The sequence below is a fragment of the Ctenopharyngodon idella genome, chromosome 23 (assembly GCF_019924925.1).
Source record: "Ctenopharyngodon idella isolate HZGC_01 chromosome 23, HZGC01, whole genome shotgun sequence".
Classification (NCBI taxonomy): domain Eukaryota; kingdom Metazoa; phylum Chordata; class Actinopteri; order Cypriniformes; family Xenocyprididae; genus Ctenopharyngodon; species Ctenopharyngodon idella.
The window spans coordinates 16988543-17002049 of NC_067242.1; the positions used below are offsets into that span (position 1 = coordinate 16988543).

The 13507-nt window shown below is 37.7% G+C and overlaps 1 protein-coding gene and 1 pseudogene across 1 annotated transcript; both read right to left on the reverse strand.

Moving 5' to 3' along the window:
- Window positions 1-40: 40 nt before the first annotated feature.
- LOC127505933 (LIM domain and actin-binding protein 1-like) lies at window positions 41-13075 on the reverse strand (annotated as a pseudogene).
- Window positions 1713-6893, reverse strand: LOC127505930 (xin actin-binding repeat-containing protein 1-like). Its single transcript, XM_051881915.1, has 2 exons — window positions 6363-6893; window positions 1713-6247 (listed from the first exon to the last, which is right to left on the reverse strand). The coding sequence occupies exons 1-2, from the start codon at window positions 6390-6392 to the stop codon at window positions 2018-2020; spliced, it is 4260 nt and encodes a 1419-aa protein (XP_051737875.1). The 5' UTR covers window positions 6393-6893; the 3' UTR covers window positions 1713-2017.
- Window positions 13076-13507: the final 432 nt, after the last annotated feature.

The following is a 13507-nucleotide window of genomic DNA, read 5'->3' on the forward strand; positions in this document are numbered from 1 at the left end:
TGATGCTACAGAAAAGCTGAATCAACTAGAAAGCCATTAATGAAGATAGAATTTGGTCATTTATTTATAAGTTCAGTCACTGAAATAGAGAAACAGCATTTAAAAAATATGTACAAATATTCATATATAGATTTTATCCCAGACAACCATGTTTTTTTGACACATTTGTTTTATAATTATTAAGATACATCAGTCAGTATGTAAACTATTTTGTATTACCGCACAGTGGAGCTTTAACGGTGCTTTGCCATACACTGATATCATAAAACACACAGTCATCAGGGTCTCAAACATAACAACATAAACATTTTAGAATATATGGAGTGATACTGATTTATAGATATAAACTGCTTTGTGAAATCATGTTAATATTAAATCTTTATTTGATTTAAACGTGTTGATGCACAATCACCAAGAGACCAGAAAATCGTATTTGCCAACATAAGACCATCTGCTATGTCAAGATTACAGCCCATATACTTGTTCAGTGGCCATTCCTCTGTAGCCAAAGATCTTTATGCTGTTGACGGCCGAAACCCTCGTCATAGTTGCCTTTCCTTTTGAAAAGCTGCTGATAGTGGAAAACACAGTAGAATTCCCCGTAGAGAGGCGCATAGCTTTGAAGGCTAAAACCAAGAAAAACATCTTTTAGTATATTCATGGCTTATGATCTGTAGGCTATACAAAACACGTTAATATGGTGAATATTTCTAGATTAACAGTTTTAAGCGACAGCTGCAATGTCAGCAAAGTAGGTTAACAGCTTAAGAGGCAAAGTCTAAAACCTAGTGCAGAACTGCAACTTCAGCACTTCATAATAAATGATTTGCTGTGATTTATGGTCTAGTTGCATTATGGTAACAAAGTGATTTAACTAATGTAGAATTTTAGATGTAATGTGTTTCATTATCAGCTTTATTATTACCAGAAATATTCTTACCTCAGTTTCTTTTTGCAGTGCTTGCAGCAGAAACAGCTTTTGTGAAAAATGAGTTTATCAGCTGCCATTCTTTCCATTGGGTAAACTGGTTTCAGGCAGGATGAGCATGTTTCCTGAGCTGCTGGCTGAAACTACAGTCACATAAAAGGGTTAACACACCACTGTACCACATGACTTGGGGTCAGAAGTTGGCCTTTAATTCACTTAAGCTATTAGGTTGCTTGTGTTTTTATGCAGCATGGGCTTTTGGAAAACACTGGTGTAAATTGTGGTGTTTGCACTCCTAGAGTAAAACATAAGCTGCATTTTGTCTTCACATTGGCTGGATGAGATCTAAAACATGTAATACATGTAAAATGCATCTGTTTTTCAATGTCTGGCATTCTGACATGGTACAGTACTCTTGTGCATGAAATACTGATTGGCTAGGCAACGCAAGACTTAATAAATAATGTCATCAGATCTTTTGGGAAATATTCCTGTAGATCACTATATTTCACTCAACACAATCTCATGAGAAAATGTAGCTATTTTACAAGTGTGTAATTTCATATGATGTGATTCATATGAAAATGTCCAATTTGTATGAAAAATTAATGGTTTCTTTCTTAAAAACTACCCCTCGGTGGGACGAGAGCAAATAGTACGAAAACGTACAAACACAATTCAAACAAATTTACAACAAATCAAAATAGTTATGAATTGTGTTGGTTTCAGTTTTAATTGTTAAACATGAGAAAACCCATTTACTGACATTTAGAATGTGCTATGACACTTTCTATTATTTTTATTGACAAATATGGCAGAAATTCAAATTTTATTGTATTCACAGAAATGTCAGAACATGTTTTCTGCATGACTGCAACATACTAAAGAAATAGTTTTAAAACAATTCACAAAAAACAAACTGAAATACTAACAATTACCAATACTAACATTGATACTTAGGAATAGTGAGGTAACCTACAAAAGATAACCAAACAAAGCAGTACAAAAATGTGTTACATTTAAATACATTGGCTGTTACATAGATCTTTCATTGATGTGACAACCAAAACTGAAATAAATTTCCCACATTTACAGTGGGGGATGATCCTCTCTAATAAAAGGTGTGTTGATTCTTGGGTATGCAACAATTTCAGATGTGGCTGGAGTGCTCATTGTGAGCTTTCTAGAAGTTGTCCTCGTTTCAGGTTGGGTTGTCACAACCGTGGAGGTTTTCGAGGAGTAGAACTTGTTGCCGAAGCAGTCCGTCCTCTCGTAGTTCTCTCTGATGGTTTTTGTTCCGATGACTTTTTCTTTCTCGGGCATCGTTTGCACTTCCAGCACACTGATCTGCCGTTGTGGATTCGGGGGGCTGGAGGATGCCCCCTTTGTGACAGAACATTGCCTGCGGTCTGAAGGCACACTACAGCAGCACTGGAGCTTGGCCTCTTCTTTTGGTTCTGCTTTCAGGGGACTGATCTGAGGTGATGGCAACTCCGAAGGCTTCCTCGCTGCAGACTGAATGGAAATAAATGAAGGAGACGCTGGTGAGGCTGATCTCTGTTTGGCTGTGGGAATAAAAAGCGCTGGCTTTTTCTGTGCCTTTGACTGTTCAGAAACACTCCTTCCAATCTTGTTTTGAGCTTTTGGTGATTTGCTTGACCCAATACTGATTTTCCTGATATTACCTGAGGGAGGTGAACCTTGTACAGCCACCATTGACTCCCTGAAGAGACCAGAGAGTCCTACAATGTCAGAGTCAGATTTCAGAGTCGATACTGAGTAAAGAGCCTTTTTAATGGCCTCCTCTATATCCATGAGTCTTGCAAGGGTTTGATCTTTTAAACGAATGATTTCTGCACCGGCTTTCTCTAGGTCTCCAAAAGCAACCTCCATGGATGACATCACCTCAGGTTCACTTCCTAAATGTTCCGACATGACTATTTTTGGCTTTATTTTTTTCTCCTGAGGCACAACCCAATCTGGCACGCTCTCGAAAATGTTTTTAAGCGAGCTCACGTCTACTTTGTTGGTGTCTTCTTCGATTTCCTCTACTTTGGAGAGTATGTTTTTCAGTTCCTCTTGCTTTTTCAGCTTGTCGAAGATCTCCATGACAGCCGGCACGTTTCCTTTCATGATTTCATCCATGTGCACCGAGAGTCTCTGCCTTCGCTCATCCTCAGTCTCTCCTCTCCTTTTCTTTTCCCGTCTGACCACTCCACTCACTTGTTGAACATCACTTTCATGTCTTTCTTCACGGTTGTTGCTATCTATCTTACAGGTCTCGTCTGAAGAGCCATTGTTGTGAGGAGGAGGAGTGATTTCCTGTGCTGTTTCAGTTTCCAAAATGGTCGAGTTGGTATTGGTGTTGTCTGTAGTGTTCTTCAAATTATCTTTTGCCATTTTGATTCTTTTAGGTTTCACAGGAGGCACTGAACCACTCTGCTTCACCCCAAAGTTTTGAAGAGTGCCATGAAATCCTGTGGAAGATTCACTGACAATGCTTTCTAGGGAGCTCTTTGGAGTTTCTTCAACAACCTGTACACAATTTAGCTTTTTATTTTCAGGACTTTCATTGTTGCTCATTGATGTATCACTAGGCTCAGGTTCATTGGCATCAGTATGCTGTACACTTATGCAGAGTACATCTTCATGAGACACTGGGTCTGGGCTTGGTTTGGGAGTTGAAGGTTCTTTAATCTGCTCAGTTGGCATTTTTGAAGAAGTAGCAGGGACTTGACATTTGTTGAGACAGTTTGCATCAGTTTCAGTACCAAGACGGTTTGGCTTAATTTTTAAATGATCTGGTTTAGGTGGGATAGCTGGCTTAGGTCCAATAGGAGTTTTACGATTTTTAACAGGTGTGTCTATGGGCACTTGAAAGCGAGAACAAGTCACTGGTTTGTTTTCAAACTTCCTTTCACAAAGGGTTGTGTCAGTTCCCTCACCAAGTGATTTTAAAGCCTCCTGTTCTGCTAGTGGTGCAGGAGAAGATGTTGATGGCTTATTTTCTTTAGCTCTATCACTTGGCTGCTCTACATCTGTCTTTGTGTGTCCTGCATATCCTTTAGCAGAGTTTCTATAAATCATTGCGGCTCTAAAATCACCCTTTGAGACATTAAAATTGGACTTTCCCAATGAATCAAGAGCTGCCTGTATGCTACCCCTCATAACCTCCTCCTTACTTTCTTCTTCCTTTTGAGTTTCGGAGAACTGTAAGAGCTCTTCTTTCTCACTTACATTATCATTGTTTTCCACATGCATAATCTCATGGTTTACTGAACCAAGGTCACAGATTTGTTGGGTTTGGTTGGTCTGGGATGCATGTTTTGCTTGTACACTCTGCTGAAGAGCTTTTGCCTCCATTGTGGCCTGATGAAGATTCATAATGGCTGTTTGTAGATTCACTAACTCATCATCTTCCACTACATCAACCAACTCTGCTTGAAGAACATCTCCATCATCCATGATATCTTGATCATGGAGAATTCTCTCATTTTTCAGAGTGCCCGCAGTGTTAGTGCAATTTTCAGCCTGGTTTGATTCTTCTGTATTATTTTCATTATTTATCAAACTTTCTGTAGGTGACTCTTTTGACTTGTTTTCTTCTGACTGAATTTTGAAGCTTAAATGATCTATATTGGTAGTAAAAAGGGCTTTGATATTGTTAACATTACCTGGTATAATCTCTCTTGTTTTTTCTGATTCCTCTGTAGGCGCACCTATATTTAGGTCATCATCATCTGATGATATTTCTTGCAGCTGTTTTAGATTATCAAGGTCTCCTTTCTCAATGCAGCTCTGGCATAGCTGCACATTACTACTTTTGTTTGTACCTACTACTGAAGAACTTTCAGATGAACTAATATCTGTCTTGAGATCACCCTTTTCAGACTCTGGATTGATCTTTAGACTTGAGGGGATAGATCTACACTCAATTTTACCCAACTCCTTCACCCCTGTACTGTCTTCACTGTGGATAAAAAGAACATAAACTGTAATCTCTCTCGTTCCTGTGGTACCATCTTGTATTAATACGCCTTTTCTCATGGACTTCTCTTGACTGAGTAGATCCTCAGTAATCTGAACCACATTGGCAGTCCTGCACTCTTTATCTTGAGTGAACGGAAGTTGGTGAGTTGGAACGTCTACTTTCTGAATTTCCACATTGCCCTGATTGTCCTCTTTTAGGAAGGTCACCGTTGGGCTCAGGCTTGTTCCCGGTAGCATCTGAAGCATGATGCTCTTTATGCTTCCAGTCACTATCTCTTCTTCATCAATTTCTGGTCTTGTATCTTCTTTTATGAAGTGATATCTTGCTTTCTTGATATGGCCAATTTCATTAGTTTCAAGGATGGTTCCATCAGAATGCATGATATTGAAGTTGCATAATGAAACTAGAGTCTCCTGCATGTTTTCAAGGATGGTTTCTGATTCTTCCTTGGTTTGCTGATTGATCTTATCAAGTGGAGTTGATTCAAACATCTGAGCTCTATTTTTTACATTTGCCTTCAGCAGTTCTTCCTCTTGGCTAAAACTATCGTTTGTTGGTGAGATGTTCTCCTTGTCATGTAATATTGTTTCAAAGACCTGTTTGGCTCTGGATATACCTACAAATGCCTCATTTGTGCCTATGAAATCAGTGGTTAGACTGTTATGGTGAATGTGTGATGTTTGTTTTCCATCAGTTTCAGAATCATTCTTTGGTTTCTGGTCTGATCTACGTTCCTCCTCAGAAACAATGTTTCTCCTTGGACAGGGGCTTTGACTGTCTCTCAGAATATCCACTGACTGAGTTTCAAACATTCTGCGTGTGGCTTTCACATCCACTCTGATGCTCTGCTCTGATGTCCCTTCCTGTGATTCACTGAGTTGAGGTTTGTTCTCTTCGTTGAGGAAGTTAGATGTAGGTTGTTCAAACATGCAGACGGTTCTCTTGATGTCGCCCTCTTGAAACTCTTTTTTCATCTGTAGTTTTTGGTCGTGGAAATCCACTGAATTGATTTCATGGTTCTCAAACAGCCAGCACCTAGACTGGACCTCACTCTGGTATCCAATGTCTGTGACTGGGTCGATGTTAAGAATATCAGCCATCTCCTTCTCGACCAAACTGTCTACATTTTTCAACTCAGGATAAGTGTGTTTTAGCAGTCGTCTAAGCTCACATTTCTGTCTGCGTTGGTGCAGAATGGACAATACTTCTCTTGTAGGGGGTGGTGAAGTAAAGGCTCGTTCATGTTCATCAACACTGGTTTCCAGATGATGTGTAGTTGGATTTGATTCAGGTGCATATGCATTGCTGTTTTGAGCACCTTCAGCCATCTTAGAGTAAAAATGACAACCACATTAGATTATTGTAGCCAATATATTAACCTATTATTTCAAAAGGTTATAATTAATTTTGAGCAAACATGAATGGTTAAGAAGTTAAACATACCTGTTGAACTGTAAGGAAGCCAAACCGCATGCCAAAGAAAAACAGCGTTTTGTGCCTAATGTTTCTAATGGTTATTAATTTCAGCAGTCTGCATTCAGGCAGTTGAGAACATTATCATTCATGTTAGTATTGTGATTTTGAGACTGGTGATCATGAGAGCGACAAAGACCGGTAAAGACACCCAGAATAATTACATGTTCTTTCCTGCAAATGAGTAGTTAATCAAACACAGCAAATTCAACTTCCTATGTTGTTTTTTAATTCAGACCCTAGATCAGGGGTTCACTACCACAATTAATCTGTTATTTAGAGATTATGCAATTACAGAAAGACACAAACTACAAATGTTGCTAATGTTTTGCTAATTTTTAAAAACAAGCAAACAATTTTATTTCAAGAATAAGGTGCAAAATATGATATAATGCACTTAATTTTGAATAAAATACATTCATACACAATATTACAATTCATCCCAAAGTTCACATCAGAGGTTAGTTTGTACTTGTAAATCAATTGTAAATCAAATTACATCTTTGAAACAATTATTCCTTACCTTGCTTGCTTTTGGCCTTTTCCCAGTTGGAGAAGTGGGAAAGTTCTGGTTCTAGAACGAACAAAAATCAAGGAAATGACTATGAAAATAACCATGAACTGATTTGCATAACTTCATTTAAGAGGTTTTCCAAAGTATTATATAGTAAAACTATTAATTATATATACCCATGCTCCTTGAACTTTTATCTAAACACTTGTAGCTAAAGCAGTTATACAAGCAGTTCATTTAGCAGCATTTTCTTGCTGCCATACCCCGTCTCATCCCCCTGGCCCCAAAGGTCACCACATGTATCATGAGGAATAAAAGTAGCTACAAGTACTAACTGGTTTCAAGAGGTTTCCTGCTGGTTCTGCAGCTGCCACTTTTGACAGATATAGTGCAGACAATGCTTTGACTGAAATAGAGGGTTTCTCCAGTCCGTGGAGAGCCGAGCTGTCTCTGAAATCTGCGACTGACCTTCTTTTATCCTCTGTAACACAGCAAAAAGATCAGAATCACAGTATGGTTATTGTGACTCAAACTTTGACTCCTAATTTCCTGAATGAAGGAATGAAATCAAGGTCAACATCTGTGCTTTTACAACCAGACACACGCATCAGGGGGCACAACAGACATTCTGAACTGTCAGATATGAGATTTATTTAAAAAAGAAAAGTTTTTCTTTCAGTGGGAGGTGAGCAGTCACGTGATTGATCAGGCATATTGTTTGTTAGTTTTGTGAGACTTTATCTGTGACCCAGCAAGCTTTTAGCAGGGCTTTTAGATTTAACTGTAAATTATGATAGACTATTATAATTTAATGACTGATTCTTTAATGTATCACATTTATGGAATATTTGTATATTTTTTAAAGAAAATCCTGACCCACTGCAGGATCTTCACGGACCTCTGCTGGTTGAAAACCCTGCGACTGACTTATTGATTTTTATATGTAACTGACATCAAACATAGTTCAGCTAATGCCTCGATTAATGCTTTTTAAAATCCATTTTGTGTGCTTCATTTCAAAATGGCGATGTTATAATGATTATTGCTCTGTCAGCTCTCATTACAGTAATGTGGACAGCTGCTATGAATGCAAGTCATCAGTACGCTCAGAAACTAGGGTGGAAAACATCTGACTCTCCGTGACACAGATACCAGTGGGATTTCCAGTCGAGAACCAAGAAGCAACACAGCTTGGTTAAATGAGAAGAAGTGTACAGACTAATATTATGTTTCAAGGGCAAAATATTGTGATCAACTGTGGCTGCATTTTAGTATCTGAAAAGAATGAAGGAACTGAAACTCATTATCTGATTTTACTGAAGTCTATTTTTTATTGTAGTAAATCATTTACATGTTGAGTGCATCTGTATTAAATCACTCTTGCTAATCATCTGATCTAGGTATCACAATGATTATATGGGATTATATATTTTTCTGTTCTAGTCACTGGTTAAATGATCATGTTTTGCTCTCCAGACCACTTTCTCCAACAGCTATTCATTAACAATACAAGACAGATTTTCTTTAAAACAGTCTATATATAATATTTGATGAAGATAAGTGAAGCAAAGCGTCCAACAAAAATCCTCTTTAACTAATTTCAGCATGTTAGTGAGTTGAAAATTAACATATGATTATTTATTTTGCACAGTAAAATGTTAAGGTTAAGCTTGTTTTCCAGCCTGTTTTCAACACAAAAATGAATAATGAAATTCTGGAAATCCCATGTCCTTAGTCACACAACAGTGGTCTTCTATAATACACATGCTGTGGGAAATCCTCTTTAGCACACGCACTATTTGATACAATATATAGCGGTTTAAAAATGTGTAAACATAAACTCACCATTCAGTGCTCTTTTTCTTTGCTCATAAGCTTAAATCAAATCTCTCTGAATTGTTTTATTACTTAGTTCAGTAATGATCCTCAGACTGGTCTATCGGCCATGCGTGTCCTCCGAGTGTGTCAGCAAGCCTGTGGCCGCTTCTGTTCTGGTAACAGCTGACCCTGTCCGGCTCCCATGGAGGGATAAGTGCCAGCCAGCTATTTTAGGAGCTATTCTGCTATTCTGCTATTGCTACACCAGGCTGAGTCAATCACTTGTTGAGATACATAGCTACTTTTCCAGTCTGCCCCAACCAAGCACTCAGAAATGACTAAAATAAGCATGTTATTTTCATCTCATGTCATTGTGAACAGTTGCTGCTCCTGCTGTGATGTCATCTGGCGTTTCCTCAGTTACAGTTTGGAGACTCCTCACATGTGGCCCAAGTTTTATCAAAAGCAAAGTAAAGAATATTTTCTATATTTCACCATTGCTTTGATTTGACAGTATTTGCAATATTATGTGATTTGTGTCTTGAAAGATCTTCTATATAGTTTGATCTTGACATTCAGGTCACATGATACTCTGTCAACATTTGAAATGCAACCTTGAACTAGAATCCTTAATAGTGGGGTTTGCTGAGGTATTGCTATTACTATTGCTCAAAGCTTGGGTTAGAGTTTTGAACAAACCCCTAACCTTACTTTAACCGGGCAAGTGTCATGTACGGTTTGTGCTATAGGCATGATACCTCAAACTTTGTAGCTAGATTGTTTAAGTGATCAGAATTATAAATTTAGCACTGGTGAACAATAAATAAGGCAATAAATAATACATAAATAGTCAATCCATCCATCCATCCAATTATTATTATTTTTTTAAATCTGAAACTGCCCAGAATTACCCAGAACAGTTTTGCATGTGCAAGCACCACTTACATTATCTTTATAAAATATATATATATATATATATATATATATAAAAAAAGTTATGTACTCACCCTCTGGAGATGAACTTTTTTCACTATAAATGCCAGAAATGGTCTTTCTTCTATCAGACCGGGTTATTATCTGTTTTGTTCTCACACTCTGAAACAGTAATTTTTTAATCAGTAAAATACAAATGACTCATGTTCATGCACATCTCTGTAAGGTCTAACTGTTTACCTTTGTAATCACTTGAACCTCTTCAGTCTCTTTCTCTTGTTCATCATAGGCTGTTATTAACCTCTGCCTCTACTTGTGGCTTTGTGTCCTCAGCATCCTTGTTATTGGGAAGTGTAATTGGAAGAGTAGTGTTACTGGCTTTCTCAGTACCCACTGACTGAAGTGCAGACTTGCTGGTCTTGGACTCAGGCTGAGTGGTGACCTTTGACTCAAAGAGCGCCCTGAGTGCTGTGGTGCCCGTAGGTCTGTGCCGAGGTAGGCTCCCCATAGACTTACTGCGGAAGAGAGGAGAGACTCTGGACTTCTCTTTGACATCAGTCTTCCTCACTTGTGTCTCAACTTTGCTGACATTCTCACTGACAGTAATTGGTACAATCTGCATGCTCGACTGTGTGAAAAATTAGAAAACCAATTCACAGAAGGTTTTATGCAGGTAAAAGTGGATGATTCCTTCAATCTTAGGTAAACAATGACATCATATGTTTAATTTTTAATAATCTAATAGAGATTTAGTGTTTTTACCTCATGCTTGATATCCTCTGAAACAACTTCTTTTGTTTTTCTTCCAGGAGAGTTTTGGTACCTGGTGAAGACATGATGTTCAGAAAGTCTGATAAAGTCCTGTTTTTAATTTTATTTTATTCAAAATGATTTCGGAAAATAGAACTGTTATGTACACTTTCTGTTTATTTAAAGGCATGATTTATAGTTAAACATCAAACAGTCCAGCGGATTATTGATATTATGTCGTTATTACACAAGAAAGAGTTTATTAACAAAGTATAAACTCTCAATTTGGTTCACTGAAATTGAATATTCTGTCATCATTTATTCACCTTCATGTTTTTCAAAACACATTTCATCTCTTATTTTCTGTGGAACACAATAGGAGATCTCAAACTGAATGTCTAAGCTGCTTGTTTCCATACAATAGAAGTGAATGGTGACCATGTCTGTAAAGCAAGTTTTTTTTAGTGAATAAAAACTCAAATTCAGTCAAGTTGTTGTATGGCTTTGAATATATGTAGTGAATGAATCTCATTGACAACCTTTTTGTTTTTCCTTTTTGGAGCTTGGTCCCCTCCCACTTCCACTGTATGAAAAACAGCATCTCAGACATTTTTGCTAAACACCATATTTTATGTCCCATAGACAGAAAGCAAGTGTAATGGAGGCCAGCTAGTAAGAGCTGGGCGAGTAAACCTCAATCCCCTGATCTCAAGAGGCACACTGACGCTAGAGGCTGCAGACTTTAGACTCACGATTGGTGCCGTGACCCAGATAAGAGTGAGGTTTAGGGGGTTGAGTGTAATGGGGGCCAGCTAGTGAAAGCTGTGCAGGTAAACCTCACTCCCCTAATCTCAAGAGGTGCACAGTAGCAACTGACGCTAGAGGCTGCGGTCTTTAGCGTCCTTGTTAGTGCGCCTGCCTCCCATGCCGCAAACGCTGTGTCGAATCCCGCTCGGAGTGGGGTGAATAGAACCAGAGGGGTTACACAAGTCATACAGGTTTGGACTATCATAAGGGTGAGTAAATGATGACAGAATTGGTGAACTATGCCTTTAAACTAAGAGAAATGTCTCTCTCACTCTGCCACAAGCTGAGAGACAGACTTCCTCTTGTCTCTGAGTCCAGGTTCTGTCCAGGACACGACCTGATCAGACGAAACACTTCTGAGAGACTGGGCCCTCCGCAAGCTGCTCTTCACTTCCATTTCTTCTTCCTCACCAAATACTCTGTCCTCCGTCCACATCCCAACCTACACACTCTGAACACACACACACACATCACATGCGTCTTGACATGGAGCACATTTGTGGCATTCAGTCACACGGTGTGGTCTTACATTTTTACATCAGTAATGGAAAAAGCACTTATTAACTGTCAGTCTCAGTAGTGGGACACTTAGCATGCTTTTTTATTGCCATTTTTTAACATATTTTAGTAATCATCATATGAGGTATCATTCAAAAGCTTAAACGCGCAAAATTCATTCCATGAAAACCGTTTTGAAATTGGACATTGCATTACCATAGAAACAGTACTTTTTTTTTTAGTGTCCAAATTATTTTGTGAAGTATATATTTTGGTAACACTTTAATTTGGAGGTCCATTTTAGACATTCTACTGACTATAAGTAACTTTGCAACTACATGTCAACTAATGTCATTAGAGTATTAGTAGACTGTCTGCTTAATATCTGCTAACACTTTATTTTGATGGTCCCCCAACAAACATTCTACTGACTATAAGTAACTCTGCAACTACATCAACTTATTCTACTGACCTGAACCCTAACCTAACAGCATACTCTCAGTCTACTACAGTCTACAAATGCTCTAATGAGAGTTAGCTGACATGTAGTTGGAAAGTTACTTAAAGTGGACCATCGAAAATAAATTGTAACCTACATTTTATATAAGATAATAATGTTTAATTCAGTACATTTGCTTTACAGTGAACTTACACTTTCGTTTTTGAAGCTGCTTTCACTTCCGCAATAATGGTCTGAGTGTTTTTTTAAAAAGAGACCAACCTTAGGTCTGTTTTCCAAAGCATTCATGAATTACAACCACTTAAGTTCAGATCTGTGCTAAAAGAGGGTGACAGGTTAAACTGCATGTTTAAAATGTGAGTTTTTATATTATGCTTATTTGATTTTTTTTTTTACAGTTTTCATATTTAATTTTAAAAGGAACATACACAGTGAAAAGAAGCGCATACATATATTTTTAAATTATGCAGAATATAACATCTTTGATTAACCGATCCATGGCACATTTCTCATATTAATCATTACCAGTGTTGATAATATGTCAGTTATAATCTGCTAACTGATAATTAACCATCTTTCATTTACAGAACACTAGTAATACATTGTTATGCGCTTAAAAAAAACCCATTAGATATTTTAAATAGGCCTAACCATGGTTCCGTTTTAACACTGCATGTTTTAAATGCAGTTTGCTTTTTAATCTGACATGTTTTGATATATTGACAGACATGAAACAGATAAAATAAGTGAATATTTTACCTCTGAAAAGTGTGTTGCTTGCTCCATTCACAGATGCCTAGAGACAGTTCTCTGTGCATCACGCGGGGAGCTAGCTGGGCAGAATCTGTGGGCAAAGTCCGGCTGGTTTATTACACCTGACTCCGGGAAAATGCCTCCTGAAGGTTTGTACCCTGTAAAAAGGGCTGGTTAGAAAAATTGTGATTGCCATCAATAAAACACATGGCTGCTACTACTGAAAGTTGCATAATGTTACATGTCATCTCTGCCTATACGTTGTGTAATATGTACAAAAAGAATATATAGGGTTTTCTCAGGCCTGGCTGTTTGCCACCATATGGGTGATTCCCTCACATTCAAATATTCATTAAATTTATTTCTGAATTTCAAACTAATTAAAAAATATAATATGCTTTAATAATAACATAATATACATATTCATGTTATCTGTGTTTTTGTGTTTTTATGCATGATTACATTTATTGGTCACACTTTATATTGCGTGTCATTAACTAGTATGTACTTGCATCAAAAATAATTGTTTGGTACATTCATTGTGCTTATTGTGTGTTTATGTTGTATTGCAAAACACTTTGG

Excerpts from the sequence above, each read along its gene's own strand:
- LOC127505930 (XM_051881915.1), bottom strand. The coding sequence starts at position 6,392 with ATGCGGTTTGGCTTCCTTACAGTTCAACAG. Across the intron at positions 6,248-6,362 it reads GCTTCCTTACAGTTCAACAG|ATGGCTGAAGGTGCTCAAAA; the intron begins GTATGTTTAACT and ends TTTTACTCTAAG.